The sequence below is a fragment of the Numida meleagris genome, chromosome 2 (genome assembly GCF_002078875.1).
Source record: "Numida meleagris isolate 19003 breed g44 Domestic line chromosome 2, NumMel1.0, whole genome shotgun sequence".
Classification (NCBI taxonomy): domain Eukaryota; kingdom Metazoa; phylum Chordata; class Aves; order Galliformes; family Numididae; genus Numida; species Numida meleagris.
Genome location: NC_034410.1, coordinates 122976516 through 123001741, shown reverse-complemented (window position 1 = coordinate 123001741; position 25226 = coordinate 122976516). Strand labels below are relative to the sequence as shown.

The window sequence follows — 25226 nt, the reverse complement described above, 5'->3', positions numbered from 1 at the left end:
TTCCCTTCCCTTCCCTTCCCTTCCCTTCCCTTCCCTTCCCTTCTCCATTGCCATTTATTGTATATTACCAAAATGAAAACGAGTCTTCTTTCATGGCATTATTTCTATAGTTGAAAGGACATATGCTTACCTCAGTACACAACTCAACTTCTCTTATCTAAAAATTACATCTGAAATTACTGTGATTGAAAGTGATGGGATGAGTGAGGGTGGCAGTGTTTTCAGTACAATGCCTAAAAATGCTTTGTACAGTTTGCTTTTGTGACTCTTTTATACAGCAAAGGCAAAATAATATTTGAAAGTAGCAAAACTGAACTATATAGACAGAAAAAATGGGAGAGGAAGTTCCATGCTGGAGTAACATCTCCAGCTACTTCTAATAATAAATGTATGCTGTTTGCTCCCCTCAAGCAGCAGGAGCTCATCCTTTCAAGGGCTGAATGGAAAGCACTCTAATACAATATTGTGATTAACAGCAATTAGAAGTAGTATTTACTTAGTTTGTCAAATTATATACATATATTTATTCCTATAATTTGATTATAATTATTTGCAGACACTTAATTTCCCATTTTTGTGCTGTCAATAAAATGTCTTGACTATCTACAGTACCTCTCCAGACTTTTCTTGAAATATATCACAGAAACAGAATGCAATCTTTACTTATATATTTAAGCCCAACAGCCAATTGAATGAAATGTCTATTATTGGCTAAGTAATTGAATATCTGGAATTCTGACGAACTTTACCTGACCATTGTTCCAGCTTTATGAAGAGAGAATAATGATGCTATTATTATATCGTGACATTAAGTAAAAAGTAAAATGTTATCACATCAACAATTCTAACTTATAAATAATTACACACACGTTTCTCTTATGGGACATTCATCACTCTAGGCAGGTTAAGACCTACCTTAGAGTATGTTAATCAAAATTGTTAATCTGTTTTTTTTGTCATTAGAATTAATTACTACACATTACTTCTTCCACAATTTAAAGAAATATATTACAGGGTAAATGTGACAGTTTAAAACCTAGGGCCATCATTTCAGCATTAAACAAAGGCTAAAATTCATTGAATTTGTTATTCAAAGAAGTGTTTTCTTTACTATGTTAATTAATTGCAATTAGTAATGTAAAAATATGTACTCTTTCAGCTCAGGATGTTTGATGCAAACAATGATGGAAAGTTGGAGCTTACTGAACTGGCCAGGTATGCCTCCTGTCCCTTTTCACAACAAATATCATATACCAATTACAGCAAATATGTTGACCTTTTTTTTTTGTCTCCAAAGGCTACTCCCAGTACAGGAAAATTTTCTTATTAAATTTCAGGTATGAATATTTATTTTCTTAAGGTTAAACTTTAAGTATTACGCATAGTCAGAGTCATAAATGGATTTTTTTTCTTTTCTGTGTTTAGGGTGTCAAAATGTGTGCAAAAGAGTTCAATAAAGCCTTTGAGATGTATGATCAAGTAAGTCTTTCAATAGCCTTTTTATTAATTGACTAGTTGGATGGCACTTATTTTCTGAATTTGCGGAAGACCTCTGAAAAGAAGAATAAATGCTTGATATTCTCCTTAATTTTATTTTTCAGGACGGCAATGGATATATAGATGAAAATGAACTTGATGCGCTACTGAAGGATCTCTGTGAAAAGAACAAAAAGGTAATCCTAGAGGGCTTTTTTCCCCTTAGAGATTAGATTTAATTTGGATTTTAAGGACACTTTAATCCACCCAATTAAGATAAATATAGATCTTCTAAGTCATAATTCCTGAAGTCAAAGCACAACTAAAAATCTTGGCAGAAGTCACAGCAGTGTAAAGCGTTAGCTAAAGAAATTGTGATTACACAGAAACGCTGTCAAAAAGCTTGTATATGAGGCATCAGCTGTCAGCAATCTAACATATGCCTATACCATGGATCATGTAAATATACAACAATGTTTTCAATGTGTTACTGCTAGAAAGGCTGAGAACATCTTTTTTTTTTTTTTTTCCCCTCCGTATTTTCTGCCATTGGCAGCAAACTTGTTCATGCTGGTAACTAAACAGGATTATAAAGCATTATCTGTTCTTTAAATAGGAATTAGACATTAACAACCTTGCAACATACAAGAAAAGCATCATGGCCTTGTCTGATGGAGGAAAGCTTTACCGAGCAGAACTGGCTCTCATTCTCTGTGCTGAGGAAAATTAAAACTCTTCTCTCATGTCCTCTTAACTAGTGATGTATTCTATCTACACAATAACTGTGCACTATAAGGGAATAGGCTGTATTTTTAAACTGCATATAGAAAATTAGCCAGGATGTGTGGCATATTCCTTTAAGTTTGTTTCTATACTGTTTGTAATGTACAGTTTTTGTAACAATAAGATTGATAAAGAGAATGTCTATGTTTGGGCCAGTCTGTATATTCAAAAGAAACTAAAACGTGTTGGGGTTGGATTTTTTTTTTGCTTTTTTTTTCTTTTTCTTTTTTTTGCTTTCATGACCATGCCTGAAAAAAAATTATGCCTGCTGACATTGTTGTGGTCATCATATCCTTTGACACTTGCAACATTTTTCATTGTTGATCTACATAACAAAAAGGTCCAGAAATCTCTCTCCCACTTACAACTATATATGTTTGGGTTTTTTGTTTGAGTTGTTTTTGTTGTTGTTTCTTTTTTTAATGTAAGATACAAATTCAGAAGAAATATGATTTAGGCTTGAAATAGGAAAAAGTAGTCTATACTCCAAAAGTTACCAAGACACCAAGAAATATTTTCAGTTGTCAAACCACCCACTTACAGGTCTGTGCTCTCCGCAGTTTTTCAACTACTTATTATGAACTCAAACTATGTAGAGGAAGCATTTATCTGGGATAGAACTCCATGCAGTAGCTGACAAAAATACACTGTTCTCAGTCTTGCTGTTTAACTTCACTGAATTTAAACATAGGCACTTCAGAAACAAATGCCTTTAATCTGTCTTGGAATCCTGGCTAAATGGCAGATAGCGTAGTTAATACACAGATTAACATATGATATTATAAGTGTACCTTTCATGACTATTGCTGTGTCAGAGAATATGACAATCCATTTTCTAAACTATTTTCACATTTTGCAGGTTATATTATTCTAGTAAATTGCTGTTTTTACATCATATTCTGTGTAATCTATAATTAAATTTAATATCCTAAGACTATTGTTGTCTAGTTTGTCTATTTCCTGGATTTTTTTTTCTGTACCATGTAAAGGACAAAACAATTATTTTGAAAAGTTGTGCCTCCTTGGATCTTACACTGAGTTATTAATCTGTAATAATACTAATAAAATTTAACACTAAATAAACAAAAGACTTAGTAAAGATTTTATAACAGTTTAGTAATTCAGCTTCCCAGTGCCCTGCTTTTTATTAAGCTAGAGAGGTATTTTTTAAAATGTGAAATATAATTGGAACAAGCTCCTTCTTCTTCCCTTTTTTATTTTTTTATTTTTTGGCCTGCCTCTTTCACTTTACACCGTTTTTGTATCAGCACAACTCCACGAACATCCAGCCCATCACTCTCAGTATATACTGGTGTAGGAAGGAAACTGGGCTGTGTCCTAAAGTCATTAAATCTATGTCGCCTCCATACACAGAAAGCTGTTTCAGAAGCAGGTTAGAAGATTAGCTTTATATAACTTCTCAAATGCATCTCTTACTTAACAAGCAGAAGGAAATGCATTTTATTTGAAATGTATCTCAAGCAATGAGGCTCAGATCCTTCAAGATTATTTTGGCACTGAAATCCCACTGATATTAATCTGTGACCTCAGGTGAACTCAGGCAACTAAATGCCATTTCAGGCATGGCCTTAAGGCCCCAGGATCCCTCAGCCTTGGTCTTCGAATGTTATGGAGAGCAGGATGGGGCCTTGCTGAAGAAAGGCACAAAAACTGAAGTGAGATTAATTTAGCTCATTCTCATGGCTTTACTCCCACTCCACACCGTGATTTAACTTCTCACCTGCTTGTTCGCTCTATGCAATGTGAAATTCAATTGTGTATGTAAAGTGAAGGAATAGTGAATAGATTATCTGCCTATCAGTACAATAAATGATTGATATTGTTCATCCTGTACAACTGAAACCCTGGACTTTGCCTTATTTTAACATTTTGACAGTGTAAATGTTAAAAAATAATTGTATGCAAAATATGATGTAACATGACTGTTTGCTAAAATCACTACAGTGGAAGATAAGGTGTTTAAAGTGTTTTAACAAAAAGTCATCACAGAAACTGGGATCTGTCGTCCTGAGCATGAGCAAAGTTACTTGTCAAAGGCTTGTTCTGAAGTCACCCTGCTCCTATCACTGTTGGCAGTTTTCTCCCTCTGTACAACAGTTCTCAGCTACTGGCAGAGCAAATGTTTCTTCCAGTATCTTCTCATGAATAAAACTTGGATTAAAAGACAATGGTTTAACAACACTGTTCTAACAAAGATGTCTATTATATCAATACAAAGCTAAATTACAGCAAATACAGCTAAGTCAAAGCTGCTGTAAAATCTCCAGGTTTTCAAATCTCTGCAGTGCTCCTGGACAGAGCACTGTTGCGGTTGGAGCTGAACGAGGGTTAGGTCAATAAAAGAGGCGATGATAGGGAAGACTGCTAGCTTCTTTCTTCTGGCAGGCATTCAGTAAAACAGATTTTTCTAGTCATTTTACAGTAGAAGGCAGCAAAAGTTTCCTAATTCTCAGAGAAAACAAAAAATCCAGTAACTATTTCTCCCTTTGACATTACAAATGCAGCATCTGCTAATGTAAACCTTAACAGTATCCAGACATCCCATTAGTGCACCTCAGGGTGTCTCACCTGATTGCAAGTTATCAACTGTTGAAGTTTTGATATAAATCACTGCCCATTATAGAGAAGAGATGGAGAAGTTTCATTAATGATTTTGTCAAGAGCAAACATGGGCTTTGAAGCAAGCGATTCAGCTTTCATTCACTGCTGCACATTTCTATGCTTAATAGATCACATTCACAGCATCACTGCAGTGGTCTGATCACCACAGATTGCAAATTAGTAAATCATGCATCTTTGCAAAGATTACCCTGGCAAGCTTCAGAAAGTTCTCAGCAGCATATTCCGTATGTGGACATGTCAAGTAGGGATCAGAGCCATGACGGCCAGCAGCACTTTTACGTAAAATGAACCTAATCTCACAAAATACGAATACATTGCTGCTGCTAGAACTGTGCATTCACTAGGATTGTTTATTCCATTAGACAACATTAGCTTTTTCTGATAAATTTCCATTTGTTATCTTGTGCATTCATATTAAGCCCTCATTTTACTCATTGGATGTAGTTGTGGTGTACCAAAATCCACACCTACTTGCTATGTCAACAAGAAAGCTCAAAATCCATATTTAAATACCTAAATATACGTGGCCTGGTTTTCCGTATTGCTGAGCATTTCCAAACCCCTCTGAAATTAACTGAAGTTGTTCTGCACCAATCAAAAGCAGGCAAAGCACTGAAATGTGAAGGATCATTTTATTTTAATGCACATTAAATTACCACGAGAAAGAATGAGATTTTTACCTAGGCTACAGTGGGGTTCCAAATTTACTCACTATGGCACAAAATTGCTCCATGGATACAGTTAACAATTTTCTTGCACTTCACTGACTTTACTTATGTGAGTGTTATCAGCATGCAAAAAATATCATAGAATATTGTGAATCAGAAGGGACCCACAAGGACCACGGAGTCCTATTCTTGGCTCACAAAGGACCACCCAAAATTCAATCCCTGTGCCTGAGAGCGCTGTCCAAACGCTCCCTGACCTCCGGCAGCTCGAGGCTGTGTCCACCGCCCTCTGGAGCAGAACCTGTCCCTAAGCCCCAGCTGCCCCTCCCCTGACACAGCTCCACGCCGTTCCCTCGGGCCCTGTCGCTGTCACAGAGAGCAGAGCTCAGCGCTGCCCCTCCGCTCCCTGTGAGGAGCTGCAGCCGCCATGAGGCCTCCCCTCAGCTCCTCTGCTCTGGGCTCCACAAACACAGAGGCCTCAGTGCTCCTCATGCATCTTCCCCTCTAGGCCTTTCATCATCTTCATGTCTTTCCCTTAGATGCTCTCTAATAGCAGATCTGGACCTAAACAATATAAAGATAAATAAGCAGCTCATGTGCTGATGAACTTGGAAGTCAGTATGGGCAGACAGGAACCTATGGCTCCAACAAACATCTGCTTGTGCTGTAAGGAAGAAACCGGAAAATAATAGAAATACTCACAGCACTAATTGAATTATTCAAGAGCAGGGAATTCCTTGACATAAGAGAACCAAAAATTGGCAGCAGTTCTTGTGCCATTGCAAAGAGTTAATACAATTCTTTTCATTAGTAACCTCAAATGATTTTCATAAACTGTTTATAAACCTCTACTCTTAATATAGTGCCACTTTTTGAGGAATTAATTAATATAAGTAGCTATAACAGAGGTCCTGTGACAGCAAATTTTCAACTGAAATAACAAGGGGAATTTCAAGATTTAATCAAGCAGCCAAGATGTACTTCTCTGTTGAAAACAGACAATGCTTAATCCTTTGCTACGGCATCTCTGAGCTCATGGGAGTGGTAACGCCTTTGACAGACATGTCATGCAAAAGTCATTTGAAAAAAGGTACTTGGATTCCAGAAGTGTTTTTCTTGTGATCCAGGAAAATTAAACTGACTCTGCAACACTACTGACTCCTTTTGTGAACTCCAATGTATACATCTCATTTTCTGACTGATTCCTCTACCTTATTGCCTGTTCAACTTCATCTCCATACAATTATTAAGCATCACAGTGATACTTTTTTCCTATTTCCTTTTGTCTCCTGGTGCACTGGTAATCTGAGGCAGAGTCAGGAATGAGATAGTCATAGGGAAAATAAGTCAGCGTATGACAGCGTGGAGAATCATAAAATGGTTTGGATTGGAAGGGACCTTTAAGATCACCTAGTTACACGCTGCCTGTTATAGGCAGGGACACCTCCCTCTAGACCAGGTTGCTTAAAGCGCCACCCAGCCTGGCCTTGAATGCTTCCAGGGAGGGAACATCCACAACTGCTCTGGGCAACCTGTTCCAGTGACTCACCATCCCCACAGTAAATAATTTCTTCCTAAATGTACCCTCTTACAGTTTAAAGCCATTTCCCTCATCCTGTTGCTACATGCCCTTATAATAAGCTGCTCCCAGCTTTCCTGTAGGCTCCCTTCCCCCAGGGCCTTCTCTTCTCCACGCTGAAAAGCCCCAGCTCTCTCAGCTTCTCTTCATAGAAGTGCTCCAGCACTCTAATGACCTTCGTGGACCTCCTCTGGACCTGCTCCCATATCTCAACGCCTTTCTTGTGTTGGGGGCCCCAGAACTGAACACAGTACTCCAGGTAGGGTCTCACAAGAGGAGAGTAGAGGGGCAGAATCACCTCCCTCGACCTGCCGGTCACACTCCTCTTGATGCTACCCAGGATATGGTTGGAATTCTGCGCTGCAAGTGCACATTGCTGGCTGTTGAGTCTTTCATCAACCAACATTTCCAAATCCTTCTCTTCAGGATTGCTTTCAAGCCATTCACTGTCCAAACTCTTTTTGTGCTTGAGATTGCCCTGACCCTGGTGCAGGACCTTACACTTGATATGTGGATACTATCTCCTATTATTTTTTTTAATAACATTACAATTTTTTTTGTAATAATATTTTTTGTAAAAATATTATGTTTTGTAAAAAGTAGCCATGATGGCTATGCTTTTTTGTGCCAGCCTGTGAGAAACGTGTGCAACATACAACTGTGGATTGTGTTTATGGGTTGGGCACCTCATAGGATTTATTATATGTCTCTTGCAGGACAGTCTCATTCTCACTGGTAGGAAGAGGTTCTTACGAGATGTCTAAACACTGTCTGGGTTAGGTGGTTGCTGTAAGGCTACTTTCTGTCATTCTCCTGAGGCTCACGTATCACATCTTGCTACCTTAGTAACAGTTAAGTTGTATTTAGGTAAAACACACATTTGAAGATAAACTCTTCAGAATTCTTCTAAAAAGTCTAACAACTCCTTCATGGATGGAAACATGCTCAAGACAACTGACTATTCTCTTGCAGAACTGGAAGGCTAGATCAGTTTTTTCACTTCACTAAGTCCATATATTAGGAATAACATGCAATTCTAAAACATTATACGTTGCTTTCAAAACCTTTTTCATCACCTTATATTCATCTTGCCAACACAACATTCAGAATCTAAAAGCAGCAAACTTGCATAGATTGAAATGAATGTCACTGGTATAGGTAAGAAACTGTTCTTACTATAGATGCTCATTAAAATTTTAAAAATGTTTTCTGCTTCTGTCACTAAATAACATAAGCTTTACAAATGTTTGCCACGATTAATTATTTAGCTACAGACAGTAAACAGGTACGGTAAGATACTCTGGAAGCAATGCCTGTGCCTGCAAGTAATAAAAGTTCTCAAATATTTTCAAATGTTTCCTTCAATGTTATCAAATAAATACCTAATAGTTATTTACAAGACAGGTTTTAATAGGTTTCCCCTCAGTGTTCTGACTTTATGAGGTAAAACAAAAGAAAACAAAGCATCCTTAAAAGACATATACCTGTAACTTCGAAAGTTCAGGAAAGAGCTTCAGTGCTTGAAAGGTTTGTTATAAAGTGAGCCCTAGCAGCAATGGCCTGAAACTGATGAGCACAACAATGAAGGAAAGACAATTTTTTAAGTCAGGAAGCAGTATTAATTTTAAACTGCAAAAGCATTCAGAATTCATAAAGTACTTTTGCATAGGAATCCACCACCTTTTTTTTCTGTGGAAAAGAGAACTGGACTTGACTGAGCTATGAGGAGTTTACTTCCAAAACAAGGAACATATGCAGACAGAGCAATACCCTAGTGGTGGCTGAGCCAAAAAATAGAGCCTGGGTGTTTAAAGCCACATAATAGATTTTTGGCACTTAGTATTTCAACAGGTGTCACATCTAAGCACATGTTGGTTCTTATTGCTGAGGTAAAAAAAAAAAAAAAAAAAAGAATTGAAGTAGTGCTAGACTTATCCCCATTTTTTCCTCAGTCCTTCCTTCTCCATCTCATCTTTCCCCTACTCTTTAAAGTTCGTGTTAAAAATGGTATCGTTTCCAGTATTTTATAAGTAGGAATGGAGATGGATTAAAAATATGTGGCAGCCAACAGTGCTTCCGAACCTCCAGACCCAAAGCCAGGTATGTACTCAACTAAATGATGAAACCATGGTGGGTATGTGCCTCTTCATCTTTTCCAAACAAGCCCTACTCCAAATCAACCTTTTGTGAACTAAAAGCAGTGTGCCAGTATCCCCGCTTCAGATGACCAGTTCCTGAGGGAACGCCAGACTCAACAGAAATAACTTGAGGTCATGCAAGTCCAGTACTTCAACCATACAACAAACTTTTCCACAGTGAGACCTGCACTTATCTGATAGCCCATCTCCACAGGACAATCTAGTAAAGTACCACAAAGAAATACTTGATTATCCTACAGCTCACAAACATGTATTTGGTTATAAAAAAAACCACAACAGTAACAAAGCCTTACATGCAACTGTAAGCCATATGAGGAGAAACTTTCAATATCTGCAATGGATGATGAGCAAATAACTGTATAACTGGGCACAACTTCACAACCATATAAATTACTGTGGGGAGTTTAATTAATATCTAATATCACGTCAGAATTTGATCTCAGCAGTTCATCCATCAAAACCCAAGATGCTTAAAAAAAGAGTTCTACATTTAAGAAACCCTGAAGCCTGCTATGATGAAAACATTTTCCTTTTTTTTTTTTCCATCTTCTGTGGCACAGCGAATATTCAGTCACACACAGATCATCATTCTCAGGATAAAGATGGCATGTGGAAACTGTCTTTATTATTGCATTAATTCTGCCTCACGTAGTCCACCCTTTCAGCAGAACGAATATTAGCTTGCTTCATCTTTGTTTTAAGGCAACCAAATTATCTCAGAGTCAGATGTTGACATATGTTAATATGGCCTGAAGCATGGGTAAAGCAACAAAACAACTGTCAGCACTTGAGAGAAGACATTTTTTAATTTCTTCTATATTCTGGGTTCTTAAGTCACTCTATCAGTTTCAAAACACATACAGCTCTATGTCCACATTTTTATGTGTGGGTGGCGAGGTTAAAGAGAATTTTAAAAAGGCTTGGCTTTCAGGCTCAAAAGGTCAGAGTCTGTTAATTTCTTTGAAGAATTCCATCCATTATTTAAAGCAGAGTGGGAGAGTAATTACACTAGGCAACCCTCTAAATCTAGAAAATGTACTATCTTTTTTTTTGTTTTTTTTTTTTTTTAATCACTTGCTCATAACTAGTTCCACCCATGCTGGCACTAATTGACTAGAGTCAGAACTAATGCAGCCTTACAGATTTTCTAGTACCTCTCTGTAAATTCAAATGCAATGTAAGGACTCCCCTTGTCTCACACACATTGGTAGCATATGATTTTTAGTTTTTCAAGAACATTAACTTAATCATGCTAAAGAAAGAGCTACTTAAGAAGGCATTACTATTCCTTAGATGCCATTTCTGAAGTTCAGCATAAGATAACTAACAGGCTGAAAATGTCATCAAAAAGCTGAGACCAAGTCAGTTATTTATTTCAAAATTTAAGTAACCACAGGAGTTACATTTCATGTAAACATATGTAGCATTGCTAATGACTTGAAGTTTTGTTACTCACAAATTTAGGGCTTATTACAAAAGTGCAAACATTAGGACTACATGATTTAGTTTTTCTTCAGATTAACAATTATATTTAGTTAGCAGGGTAATTCCCTTAGATACTAGATACCTCTTTCCATAGTGGTCCATTTACTTGGATGAGACATCAAATCTTCCTTGAAGGGATCTCTCCCCCTTATGGCCATTAAAATTCGCTTCTAGAGAGTGTAAGTTCAATTCTCTTTTCAACTACTTCCTCTGTCAATGGCTGGATCTAGCAAAACCTTCCAGCTGGCAGGTTTCTTTGCCATCTAGATCCACATTACTGGCCCCAGTGTCCCAACACCAGAGCATCCAGGTGACTGTTCTCATTTGGGTGTTGTGCATAGCCTTTTTGCTTGTCTTGAATCTCACACATTTTTAAATGGTGAGCTCAGATAGTGGTGGTGGTCTCCTCGTCTTACAGGACTCCACATAGCAGCTTTCCATCTTCAGTACCTTCCCAGAATATAGCAAAACACATCAATGAATAAGGCGTACTTCTTCTGACTTTCTAATAATTCGTTGTATGGCAGGGCCTCTTCTGCATGCATTACCTCTTTGCCTGATGATATTCCAAAGTTTTTACCTTCAGGTCAGTCCATGATCTCTTCCAAGATTCCTGGGAGACTGGTGTTCCCCATCCAAGCCCACCGTGTAATCAATGCAATCCACTTACTCCAAGCAGCACAGTGTGTGGAGAGGACCTTCCCTTTAAACATCCAATTCAGCACCAGTAGTTGAGGTGCTAAAATAAGTTGTGCTTCAGTACCAATCACTTCCAAAGCAGCCTGAACCCCATTGTATGCTGCTAATATCTCCTTTTCAGTTGGAAAGTAGCACTTTTCCCACTCTCTCAATCCTCGACTCCAAAACTCATGCAGTTGACCTCAGGTCTCCCCTGAAGTTTTTTGGCTTTAAGTGAGGCCCATCTCCCAAGCTGCAGTGTAGAGCATGTTTTTTTTACATCACATTCCATCCAGACTGGTACCAGGGCTACTGCACTGACCATCTCCCTCTTAATTTGTTCAAAAGGCTGTTGTTGTTCTGGGCTCCATAAATGTATATTGATTCTGTCCCCTCATGACTCGATGGTCAGGGTGCACTGTGCACCAGTGTCTACCAGAGCCTCCTATTTCTGTGGTTCTGATGTGCCAGGCCACTGAATCCACACAGTCCAATACACTCAGCTGTCCCTTTCTTCCCCCTGGCTGGAGGCTGGGCCTCTCTAATTATTGTATCCATCATTTATCTGAAATCCTATTCAAACTATAATTAAGAGACACTTGCATAGACCTGAGAAGCCAAAAAAATCCTGCAATATTTAAAAATCTAACTGTAGAGTATGGCATGGTTATATAAGAAAATAACCAAAGTACAGTAACATTTTAGTGAACTGTCGTTCACTCTTTATAAGATTATACAGCAGATGGAAAAAGACACGTTATATTCCAAGTATGAAAATTTCAAAATATTTTACTGAAATCAACATACAAAGATTTTGAAGGCTCTCTCTCATTCAGTTATTTCTAAATATTAATGAATTAGTAGTGGTTTATTTCCAGAAGTCAACACCCCACAGTTAGGTACTTTAAGAGCCTTTTGTTTTCCTAATCATTGTTTCCATCATATCCCACTCCTCTTTGGTAACCTGAAAAAGAAAACAGCATTTTATTGGAATTTCATGTAATAATTACACATCCAAGTACTTGAACAGGAAATAAGTTTAGTACCTTTTTCAAATCGTTGAATTCTCCTGCCATAGAAACATATTCTCCGCCATCCATTCTAATAACCTAGAGAAATCATAAGCAGTGTATTTAACAACAGTGTTTCTTCTGTAGCATTCCCTTGTTCTGAACTGTAAGTCATTTTTAGTGATTCATATCAAACAATAAAACCCACACTCAAAATGATGTAAATCAATCTTTTTTTAAAAAAAGGTTTTTTTCCAGGTGCTTGAAAAGGTTAATTATTAAAAGATTAATAATGATTTCAAGTTTCAAAGTAATTGATTTATTTCACTTCTGAAATACTATAATGTAACAAACACTTAAAAAAAACATCAGAAAAACTCAGACCACCATCAGGTTGACTGTATAAATGGAATCAGCTATAACTTACTGCTCCATTAATCCAGCTTGCATAGTCACTGCAAAAATAGGCAGCAAGATTTGCAATTTCTTCTACAGTTCCCAGACGGCCACAGGGAATCCTCTCAATCATTTTCTGCTCAAACTTGCCAGTTGGGTCAAGGCGGCTAAAAGCACCCTGAGAATTAAGGGAAACACATGAAAAGAAATGTTTTAACTACATAAGAAATTAAAATCATAGCTCAACTTAAGCTCAATATGGAAGTTAACATCTGTGAGCAAACAGCCTATACCATCTTTGTCAGTAGGATAAACAAAAGTAGGATAAACAATTTACTGATGTTGCACTAATATGCATCTACTGCAAGTGGTAAGGTGGAATTTAACACTTGTTTGGATAGTCACCCAAACAAAAGTGGTTAATTTTCCCTAAACACCCCTAATATACAATTGCTGCGTAAAAGGGAGAGAAAGAGCAGCAAAGTTACAGAAACAAATAATATGCAACATAAAGGACAACTGAAAAGCAAAAACCAAAAAAAATTGTTGCAATGGCTAAAGAATTAAACTAAGTTGCTCTATGCTTGTAATATCTGAATAGCTTAGAATGGCTTGGCAAACTGAAGTTTTTTTTCTTGTTCTTCCCAGCTTCTCCACAAAGAAACAATTCTTCAAGCAACATCAGTAACATTTATCTTAACTTACTGAATTTGTTAAAGCATATTGTAATTTAAGTAATTACAGCCCTACTCATGCCATTTAAGCTTTCAATTGCCATGTTATTAAAGGGAGGTTTATAAGCTTAGTAGTTTCACTCTAGTATGCCTCTTCCTTTTCCTACCGTGATTTCCAGCAGTGTTTTCTTAAGACATGAGAATAACTCATAAGGCAGAAAGTCTTGGCTTTGCAATATGATTTCTTAAGTAAAGCCAGATCACAGTTTTACACTTTCAGAGAAATTTTAACTTGGAACTAGTTTGACAAATGTAATGCTTTACAAAGAAAACACAACTTCTCAAGTGGGAGATATACTATTAGTTTAAATCAGAAACATAAATCAGAAATAGCAATCTTGATGTTTAAAGTCATTAACTTGCCAAAAATTTTGGGAATCTATAAATCAAAATAATCTTGCCACATAATATAGTGGATGCTAAAAGTTTATACAGATTCAAACAGGAACAGGACAAAGGAATAGGATTAAAAAAATCCAACAAGATAACTACAACATGAAGAGTTGTATGTATCAAACTCTTTGTGCCACAGACTAACAGAGGCTGGAAACAAAGAAAAAATGTCACTGTATGTTTTTCTTATACCCTTGCCTACAAATCTACTGGGTACAAGGCCTGGAGAACTTTCAGTCTGATCCTGTAATGTCGTTTTAACATTCTAACGACCCTGCTGATACTGTCACTTATCTATCCTTACAGTCAAAAAAAGCTAAAACTGGGCTCTCTGAAATAGTATGCAGAACTGACAAAACAAAAAAGAAGCAACTTTGCACGCTTACCCCCAAAACAACAGCAAAAAAACCAATAAACACTATACACATAGTTGTAATACCATTATTAGCTGTTACTGCTCATAACTGTAATATTTGGACTCTATGTGAAAGGGATTCTTCTCTCTCCTCTTGCAGAACTCTTCCTTTCTTCTTACTGCTCCAGTTGGTCTGGATTATTTCATTCCAACCCTCCAGTCCTCCTTTTCACTCATATCAAAGCTCCACATTTCCTGGCTGCCTTAATATTTCCTCTTTCTAGTTTTGTGATTTCCAACAAAACTAGTGAGTTTCTGTTCTCATAGACCTAAAAAAGACTCTGAAATTTTGGAATTGAGATGCTTTGTTTACAGAATTAGGAGTTCAAATGAAATAGGCACTTGTACTCCGTCAAGAACTCGCTTCACTTGAGAAGCGATGTATAGTCTCAAATCCGTATGAAAGAAAATATATTAAAATGTTTTGGCATGTAATTCTTTGAAACACTCAAAGAAAGGTTTATATTAGTGTAGCAGTATTCTATTTTATAGACTAATTATTGAACAAGTTATTTACCAATATTCCACCACAAACTTGGACTTCCAAAAAAATTATACTCTAATTTGGTGGTTACAGAAAAGATTAGACTATCTTAAGTGTAAGCCTGTTCTACAAAGCATATTCAAGGCTGTGCTTCACTTCATGCTGTGTACCTTTGTTTTTATTGGACCTGGTTGAATCACATTGAATCTCATGCCATATTTACCCCACTCGGCTGCAAGAGACCTAAAAATGCATTAAAAAATGCATCAATATTTTAATCACATTATTTTAATTATGCTATTTATAAAATAAATAAATAAATGAATCTTACATGTAAATACTAAAATTTGAGTCCCGAAACAGGCATTTCCACTTAAGGGTTTTTGGTGCTTTTGTAAAGAACAACAACATTTCAGAAGTAATAAAAATCACATTCAGAAAGACAAGAACGCTGATTTCATAGATGCAGTTTAACTTTCTTGCATTGGCTCTAACACTTCTGGTTCTGTGAGAAGTTTTTCCAACTCACAAACCCACAGGAAAAAAAATACATCCTTAGTCATAGTTTTGTTTTATAGCAAATTAACAAGCTTAACAGGCTCACTATAGTCTGGCAAAGTGCCACAGTCCATGCAAGGCAAGGGGCAAAAGTAGGCAGCCAGGAACAATATCTCTCCCAATGCACAAAAGGCAAAAATTACGTAAAAGAGCCAACTCTAAGAGAGACAAATTGAACAACTAGTGGAGAGTGAGTAAAGGGGGGTGGGAGAGGGAAACACATGCGGGTGATGAGAAAAAAAAAATGCACCTCAGTGGGAATACTACTCTTATAGTAGCAATTGACATAAGAAGTTTGAAAACTATAACTTATTCTCAAATGCATCAGACACTTTCAAGAGCCTTTGTAAATAAAACTACTTCAACCAAAGGAATGCTGACTCCACTGTTATTCTCTTCTTCAAACCACAGCAAATGGTTTTGGGCTGATTTTGTTCCATTCAGAAGTAATAAAAGGAAAAAAGAACTAAGCATGAAAACTTCTCATAATGACATTTGCTTCTACAAATGCGTGTACTTACACTTTCACTTTTTTGTCATTATAAAAATTATCACAGTAATAGCAGTTAGCACTTTCTTCTGAAAGAAGCTGTCAGCATATTATTTTGTTGCAAGGATACTAGAGGCTGGAAGGCTCTCCTATGGCATAATGGCATGGGAGGACTACATTAACTACACCAGCTAGCTCTGTTTTTATATTTATCCTATTGCAAGAATGTGAAAAGCAACTTTGTTTATTACTCACTTGCTCATTGCTTCTACACCAGCTTTGGCAGAAGCACTTGGCATCACAAATCCTGAACCGCTCTCTGCATAAATGGTTGTAATACAAAGGAATGCGGCTCCTGGAAGTTGGAAAAATATTAATAAACAAAAAACAACACACAAAAAGATCAAACTTCAACAATAAGTTAAAAAGCATGCTCAGTGGTAAAAAGTTTGCACTTTCAGTGTCAGGGATGCCATCTGCTCCGAGTTGACTAGTTCTTCTAAAAATCTTTTTTCTTTTTTCCTCCTTCAGTTTCCTCTATTCTGTGAATGTTAGAGTTGTTCAACACAAGTGAAAACAGGCAACGATGAGGCTACTAAAACCTAACTTTAGACTTCTACTGATAATGGGCCCAGGTTAAACAGAGCTGTGCTGAATGAACCTAACGCAGAAGTAAGAATGATAAAATTACAGCTTAGAAATTTGAAGTACACTTCAATTCATACATTCATTTTATTTCTAAAGTTTATGCTCATAAAAAGGAAAATATCTTACCAATTAAGTCTTCTCACTTTGTTAGAATGCATAAATAATACACTAACATATTACAAACCTTTTTGACATATCACTGCAAACTTACAGTCTAAAAACAGAGTGCTTCTATTATTTATTAAAGCACATTTAATACAGGTCACCCTGCAGTCCTAAAGCATGTGCTAATATTCTTGTAACTGTCAGATGTATAGCATCCTCATAGATAGTTTTAAAATATTTGCATTGGGTAGAATTTCTGTCACTTCAGAAGTTAAGGTCTCTGCCCAAACAAAAAAAAAAAGCAAACATGCAAAAAGAAAATGAAAGTAGAGAATGAAAGGACAAACAGAGAGAAAAAGAAAATGTGATTTTTTTTGTTGTTGTTCATTTAAGAAAATGAATATGTGACATTTATTTAACAAAACCAATGCAGATATAGAAGACCTAAGAGAAATAACATACGCTTTAAAGGAAGTTTAAAGTTTAAACAAAGTTTTTCCAGTTTTACAAATGTTTTGCAATTACTGTAAACTCTGCAAACATATATTCAAATGCAATCTCAAATATTCTGGGTCCAATCTTAAGAGCAGACTGAAGGATAAAATAACTGCTAACCAGTCCTACTTTGATTTTTAAGTGTGGCTTCTTTCATACTCACGAAACCGGCTATTATGCATAGCCATTGTAAAGGGAGGAGAGCAAGTAACAGGATGTGTTACAAGGCTTAGTTACTATGTATCACGAATTTACCATACCTTTCTGTGCTTTAATGAGCTCTTTTCCAATTTCCAGAGTTATAAAGGCAGTACCATTAAGCACAATATCAGTTATAGCTTTCCATGCATTAGCAGAAAGTCGTTCAGAAGGGGAAATAAAATTTCCTGCTGCATTGTTTATCACAACCTGAAACACAAAGAGTTAATTAAAAATAACTCTTCCTGAGAGAAAAGGAGAAAATTTACAAGGAATTTCTTGGTGTACTCAGGTAGAAAAGTTAAAAAATCCTTATCAAATTAGGTACAGTGCTGACAGTGAAAGTAATCCATCAGAAATCTTAACAGCAGCACAGATCTGCAAAAGAAATTCAGCCCTAGTGCCACAATTCTCTAAATTACTATTCTGGTAGTGAGGAGCTAAAATTGTAGAGGACGACTCAAGTATTTTCCATAACATCTCAACTGTGTCCTCACAGAAAAGTTCATCCAATTTCTGAAGCCACATGCCATATTTCACTAACAGATGCATAACAATCAAAGTCAGATATAGATATAGCATTGAGAGACATGGTGTAGTGGGATTATTGGTGGTAGGTGGATGGTTGGACTGGATGATCTTGTAGGTCTTTTCCAACCTAGCTAATTCTATGATTCTATGAAAGTGAAAGTTCAGTTAACCTCATGACAAAAGGTCTGGACTGTTCAGTAACAAGTAGTCTAATTTGAAGTCACAATGTAAATACTATGATTCAGTTAACTGCAAACAACTAGGACAATGTATAACCATCACTGTTGCCTTTCTAAAACAATAATTACGCAGAGGATACTTTCAATGCATGAATTCCTTAGCTGTTAAAGCTAGCACGTTAGATAATCCAAACACCTCAAGACACTGAGGAGGTTACCTGAATCTCTATGTAAGTACAGAGTTGATTAAAGTGGCAATAATAAAACTAGCAAACCAAGGAATGCATGACAATCTCTGAGGTATGTAAATACACACGACAGCCAAAACAATCCACATGACAAAAGAATGACTGTTTTCTAACTGAGAGTAACATTCTCGAAGACAAAATGGATAAAACAAAGACAGAAGGAATACCATGGCATTCACTTCAGTTGTTGAGATCTCACCTCAGAGGCATAGTGGCCAAGATACTCAGACATCCAGTATTCAGACATACACATTTTGACAAAAAGAACAGAACATTCAATTTATACTGCACTCCTTCAATGTCAAACAACAACAACAACAACAAAAGAACTCAACAAAACATCACATTAATGAGACAGGAAATGGGTGATATTTATTCAGAAAATTATTGGTGTAAGAAAGTGTAATATAGAGAAAGAAGTCTCTTCCTTCTCTAAACACTTGAAACCTGTAGATGATGATTGTGCTTAGCCCAAAAACTGTATGTAATAACTCCTAGCCAAAACTATACCCAGAATAAGGTTGTCTCATATCAGGGCAGTGAGATGGTTTGTTTTATAGCAATGCTATGGCATGCAACTGTAAGAAATACTTTCTCCACTTCTTTTTCAGAACATTCAGAATTAATTAATTAGATCATCCTTTGAATGTTTATGAAGCTATTGGTGAATGCAAGGTGTTCATAATGCACAGATAGTTTTAGATCTACAGTGAACAGTTCTAAATTTCACTGAATATCCTTAACATAGATGTCAGCACCTCATAACTCTTCCTAATCAGCTAGCCACAAGCTGAGCTGCTCCCACCATGATCAAATCAGGATTTATGGCTTACCATTGCCTAGACTCCATCAGACAACCCTCCTCAAAGTAGCAGCTTGACGTTAATGCTCCATGCTTTGTGCCCAAATATTAAAACATGCTTAGCTTGACTGAAGACTTTTTTCTTTGTTTCAGAAGTCATTAGTTTTCAAGTAGTAACCTTCTCTGTATATTTTAACAAGCCACGCAGTGACTGAAGGGAATGCTTATGACTATTCCTGTTTCTCATTTCAGACATTCTGTTGATAATTACACCAGATATAACTAGGTACCAGCAAAGGTAAGTTACCTTTTCAGGAGGATTTTAGGGCAATATTCTGTTCACTTAACTCAAAGAATCCCATCCAAACTGCCTCGTTGTTTACACTGTTAGCCCTTAGAACAAGCACAAGAACAACTATATATTTTAAATCTATGGGATTAGAGTAGCCAGCCTGACTGAATGTTAGCTGTCTTGAAGCTCTGCAACTTTTTGTCTAGCGTCTCATTAGATTACATAAACTTTCTATGAGAGTTATTTCCTTCATACCTACTAAGAGCATTTTCAAAGACAGAAGTTCTTACTTTCTCTACAACACTTACATTAGGATGTCCTGCCACCTGAATTAATTCAGCAACAGCATTCTTAACAGAAACTGGATCTCTCACATCACACTGGATGGCATGGACCTACATAACAACAGAAAGGCAGCTTTAAGACTCCAGAAGCTTATCATACAAATTAAACAATCCCTCACAAGCATATAGATGCATAAAAAACCTATAACCATTTCATGTGTAATTAAAATTCATAATTCTATAAAATTTACCTTATTCCCTGTTTTAGAAGAAATTTCTTCTGCTGTTCCTTTCAAAACATCAAGCTTTCTAGAAATAATCATATCAGTGAATTTCAATTAAATGCAATTACAATTCAGAAAAATAAAAGCTGATGAATCCTTCCTAAGCTGATATGAGCTAAGTTTTAAAATATAATGCATGTAAGTTCATGCATATTACTAACTTTCATGAAAATAGCTTCCAAATGAAAATATTTAGTTACTAACTTTCTGAAAGTTAATTAAAATCTAAGTACCTTCTGTTTATTACTACTTAAAAGCAACTCAGAAGTGACTATGGAAGGAGAATAATCTTCAACTAATCAAGTATAGTAAACTAGCTAAGTACTTTCCCTTTCAGTACATAATCATAATAAACTTAGCTTTATCTACTGCTCTGCTAACATCTTAGGAGGGACAGATTTAAAAGTTAATATCTAAATCACTGCTTGGAAGAATATCATAAAATTGTTTTTGTTTCAAAATGAGACCGCTTTTCTTGTCTTTATTATACGACTAAGAGAACTGTATAAGTATTATTTTTGTTAAAAATTGAGAGGAATTATTTTAATTCTTTATTACTATTAAAATCTGTATAAAAAACACCTGCAATGAAACAAAAGTGTTCAATAATATCCATTTCAATTTTGAGCACTCTTTTACACTTCAGTGGAATTTATATCTGATATTCTGGGCTGTTTATTTTGCTGCCCCAACACACAAGATTTTTCTAAGTCTTCTCATCAGGTCTTTCCAGTACTACACTGTAATCTAAAAGTGGACTAAAACAGTAAATAAAATAAATTTATCCAGCTTGTGAAGAAAAGAAACCAGATCCATTCAGCACTCAATACTAACTAAAAGCTCCAAAATGCATTAATTAATATTTACCGGCTTGCTATGACACATGTGGCACCCAAACTGGACAAAGCTGATGTCATGCCTTTGCCAAGCCCAGTACCTCCACCAGTTATAAAGGCCACTTTCCCTTGGAAGGAATTTGGTGGCAACATCACTTTTTGAAGAGGTGAAAAGAATGCAGCTTGCGGAGCTTTGCTCTCTTGCAGCAACACATTCGGTCCATGGCTGAAGAACTGAAAGAAAGAAAGAAAAATTCCATTTCCGATTACAGGACTGTTACTAAAGTAGGTACGCTATAGTGTAAAACAAATACTAGTAAAGTAACTAAGCTACTTTTAGACATTCCATTCCAACTACAGAGATACTGAGAATATATTTTAATCACAATTTTGATTATTTCAAATTCTAGCTATTCTTATGGCTGTCTGTTTTGCTCATGTATGTGGAAATACCTTACCAGATAATTACTAGATTTACAGTAGGATTTGAGTTTCATGTTCATATACGTACTGAATACCATTTACAGCAAATTAGCCTTAGATTAACTAGCTCATTTTTGCAAGCAGATGTGTAGTTGGAACTTACTTAAAAACAAAACAAAACAACCAATACCAGAGAAGAAAATTCATTATTACGTTTGGTGATACATGTTCTAACAAAACAGTATGCAATATTATTGAATAATACTAGTGTATGCAACAAGTTACACAATTCTAACACATGCAATAAGTAATCTGCAGTGTCACCAAGAAAACTAGTCAAGAGGGTATTTCTGGAATCCTCAAATACTGGAGTCCAGCCTCTAACTGGATGAAACGCCTTGGCACAGCAGCATTACAGGAACAGTTCAGAAATTCCCAAATTATTTGGAATATGAAGTTACCTGAAACTGAAAATGCTTCTAACTACAACAAAGTTAGACTATTTTTGAAGTGAGAAAAATTAGAAGAACACAAGCTATATTTATCTTCTCTAATACTAATTTGCAATTGATTCTCTGATGTGTCTTTTAGACTACAGAAACTTCTAGTACAATTTTAGGAAGACTTTGTGGTTACTTTCGTATAGCGTTGCTAATAAAAACGTAACATCGTTGTGTAAACAGGAAATGCGTTCAACATGGAAAGGCTACTTTAAAACAGTACAAATGTTACAAGTTATTTTTTGTTCCATGTACAAACTCCTGTTTTCAACACTGAAATTAACAGGTGATACTTTTAGCAATAGCTGAATAGTCTATCAGCTCCAGGCAGACACGACGCGTCAAGGTGTCACTCAGAGTTCCTTTCCACCAGGGTAAGGGGACAAACCCTCCAAAGGGGTTTGGTAGCAACAGACACAGCCTTCTCCTTTGCTCACCCCCACAGATTGTGCAAGCAGCTCCTGCTGAAGGGAGGCAGACAGAAAGCAGGCCACAGAGCACAAGGTATTGCACCGAGGTTAATAAATGTCTCTAATAGCGTAAAACAAGCCAGTGGAGCCCGGGTGGTTCAGCACTCTGCTCGGGGCCTCTATACGGCTTTGCACAAAGAGCTTCCTTGACAGGATTCGTTCCAATTAATCATTCCAGTACATAAGGTCAAAGTTTTAAAGTAAATTACAGGTATAAAGAGGGGTATAAAGAAGCCAGGGAACGTGAACAGAAGAAAAAACAGCAATAACAAACTCCCCCGTACCCAGGGGGTGGAAGTGAATCACAAAATTACCACAAAGGCTCTCTTGGAGGAAGTCTTTTGTAAGAAGGCACACCCCCACGAAGCGGCCATGCCTCTGCTCCGACCTTTCACCCAGATCATGCATTTCTACTGCCGGCCCGCAGGATACCGCCATGTCCGAAGGAAAGCGGGGAGAAACAGGCGGGGGGCACGTCCCGGGGAGCACGGGGTGCTGAGGGGTTATAGGGGTACCCCAGCCCTGAGGATTTCTCGGCCCACCCTCAGCTCCACGAGGGCGGGGAGCGCCTTACCCGTTTGGAGCGGGGGAAGCGAGCTAGGACACCACCGCAGAGAGCGCTCCACCTCCGCATCGCCGCCGCCATCTTGTGCTCCGGAGGTGGGGGCGAGCGCTGGGGCGGCGCGGCTGTCCCCCGGCCCCTCTCAGCCCAGCCCGCGGCTGGAGCAGGCGGAGCGGAGAGTCCGGGTCTGCGGCAGGAGGGGGGAGCCCGGCCGGCCTCCGGCTCGGCTTCTGCTGTTGCCTCAGGAGCTCGAGTTGCAGTCTGTGTTATTAGAAAGACTCACAAAAATAGCTGTTTTTCTGTGTGTGCTTATCTTGTGGCTCCAGTGAAAGGAGTCCGTGTGTCTTCTGTATGTACCATCAGCACGGTGCTTCTCGGGCCAGGCCTTGGGGGTCTTTTCTGGAGAAAGGCATTGTTTATTTTAATGAATATGAAGAAACGCTGTGGCAAAACAATCTGCTAGTTAGGATTCTCAAGTAGGGCTGATACTGCACAGCTTATGATTGTGATCCACTGTGTCTCAAAGACCAGAAAGCAGACGAGTACGTAAAGGTATATACAACATATATGTACAACCTTCATGTCTCATGATCTAGAAGTGTAAGTGAAAGAAGACTGCATTTTACAAGGAAATCAAATTTGTCTAAAAAGCTATTATTCCACTTTATAAATCTTATTTCTGTTCAAATGGTACTTAGTTAGGAGTATAGGAAGAGTTTAAGAATACATTAAATATTCAAGCATCCAATCTCTGGTTTACAACAAGTTGGGAGGGTTACAGGGCAGAAAATGCCCAATATTTTTAATTTTAATTTTGTGGAGTAACTTGAGCAATTGTAAGAATGTAAATGTAACACCTGTAGGTGAAAAAAAATCATTAAAAACTAACACTTAGAACAGCATGGTCTGAAAGTGTCTAACTAGCACTAGTTTTCTGCAGTGATAATTGCCTCAATAATGTGTTATAGAAATATCATGAGGAAATGAGTATGTAAGTGTTGGCAAACATGAGCCGGGCTTTCAAGTGCCTGGCCAGGTGTGATGGTGCTTGTAAACTTGTATTCCTACAGTTTCTGCTACTCAAACTACCCCAATGAAAGAAACATTAACCCTTCATGAGAAAGTTTAGGAATAGTCCAAGAAACTGTTGAAACAAAAGGCTACTAAGAAAAAAATCCTCAGCCGAGGGTGAATATAGAGAAAGCTGGGACACTTAAGACATGGTCATGGTTCAGATCTATGTTTCTGTTCAGGGTAAAAGACGAATGGTGGATCACCTCAATATTCTATTTAGATACTGTTTCACTGGGCTTGATGGACTGCGGTGCTATTTCAATTGAGTTAAGCCTGTAACCTATATGGGTATCTGACAGGCCTCTTTCTGTGCTGGTAGTCACTGAGGAAATTAAGTTTCGAACCCTGGTGAATCATTTATGATCAGAAAAATAAAGGAATACGCGGAGAACCAAAAACTTAAAGGACAGGCAGTCCTTTGGTCAGTGAGGATCAGAGAAGCAGTGAGAAACTCAAGAAGTCTAGAAGGTAAATGGGAATCAACAGGAAAATGCAGTAGCAGAAAATAAAATTGGATAAATGCAGGGAAATGGAGAGTATAAACATTATAATATGGTTTACAGGATTCATACGGTTTCTTATGATGATTTGTCATATGAGATTGTTATCACAAAAGCCAAGCCAAAAGGATAAGTAAGATGAAATCATGAACAGTACAGAGAATATTTAAGTATAGAAAGCTGAAATATAGCCTCATTTACGATACATCATAAATTTCTGGTCACCCTAGTGCAAAATGGAAATTGCAAAATTATGAGGGACTGAAAAAACAAGCACAGATGATGAAGAAAACTTGTCCCAAAAGGTATTAAGGAACTGGGGCCATTCATCTCAGAGGAAATGCAGGAGGGAAAATATAAAAAGGTAAAATTTAATGACAAAGAATGCTTAAAGTCATCATACATGGAGATTAGGGCCAGAAGATGATCAGAGAACTGTAGCACCTCCGCTGTAAGGACAGGCTGAGAGAGCTGGGGCTCTTCAGCTTGGAGGAGGTTCCAGAGGGACCTTACAGCAGCCTGCCAGTACCTTTCAGGGGCCAACAGGAGAGCTGGGAGGGAGTTTTTATAAGGGCATGTAGTGACAGGATGAGGGGAAATGGTTTAAATCTGGAAGAGGGTAGATTTAGACTAGATATTGGGAAGAAATTCTTTACTGTGGGGGTGGTGAGACACTGGAACAAGTTGCCCAGAGAGGTTGTGGATGCCCCCTCCCTGGAAGCAATCAAGGCCAGGCTGGATGGGGCTGTGAGCAACCTGGTCCAGAGGGAGGTGTCCCTGCCTATAGCAGGGGGTTGGAACTAGGTGATCTTAAGGGTCCCTTCCTACACAAACCATTCTATGA

General features: G+C 37.4%; 2 protein-coding genes across 2 annotated transcripts in view; one reads left to right on the top strand and one right to left on the bottom strand.

The window, feature by feature from the left end:
* Nucleotides 1-4116, top strand: part of CALB1 (calbindin 1) — an 18173-nt gene extending 14057 nt beyond the window's left edge. Inside the window, exons 7-11 of the mRNA XM_021386729.1 lie at nt 1160-1215; nt 1298-1337; nt 1426-1479; nt 1602-1673; nt 2093-4116. Of these exons, the coding sequence (XP_021242404.1) occupies nt 1160-1215; nt 1298-1337; nt 1426-1479; nt 1602-1673; nt 2093-2206 (336 nt within the window). The 3' untranslated portion in view covers nt 2207-4116. The remainder of the gene's footprint in view (nt 1-1159; nt 1216-1297; nt 1338-1425; nt 1480-1601; nt 1674-2092) is intronic.
* Nucleotides 10657-23478, bottom strand: DECR1 (2,4-dienoyl-CoA reductase 1). The gene is made up of 10 exons (XM_021387720.1): nt 22821-23478; nt 20885-21087; nt 19985-20042; nt 19758-19844; nt 17460-17607; nt 16207-16306; nt 15074-15146; nt 12909-13055; nt 12518-12580; nt 10657-12435 (listed from the first exon to the last, which is right to left on the bottom strand). The coding sequence occupies exons 1-10, from the start codon at nt 22890-22892 to the stop codon at nt 12376-12378; spliced, it is 1011 nt and encodes a 336-aa protein (XP_021243395.1). The 5' UTR covers nt 22893-23478; the 3' UTR covers nt 10657-12375.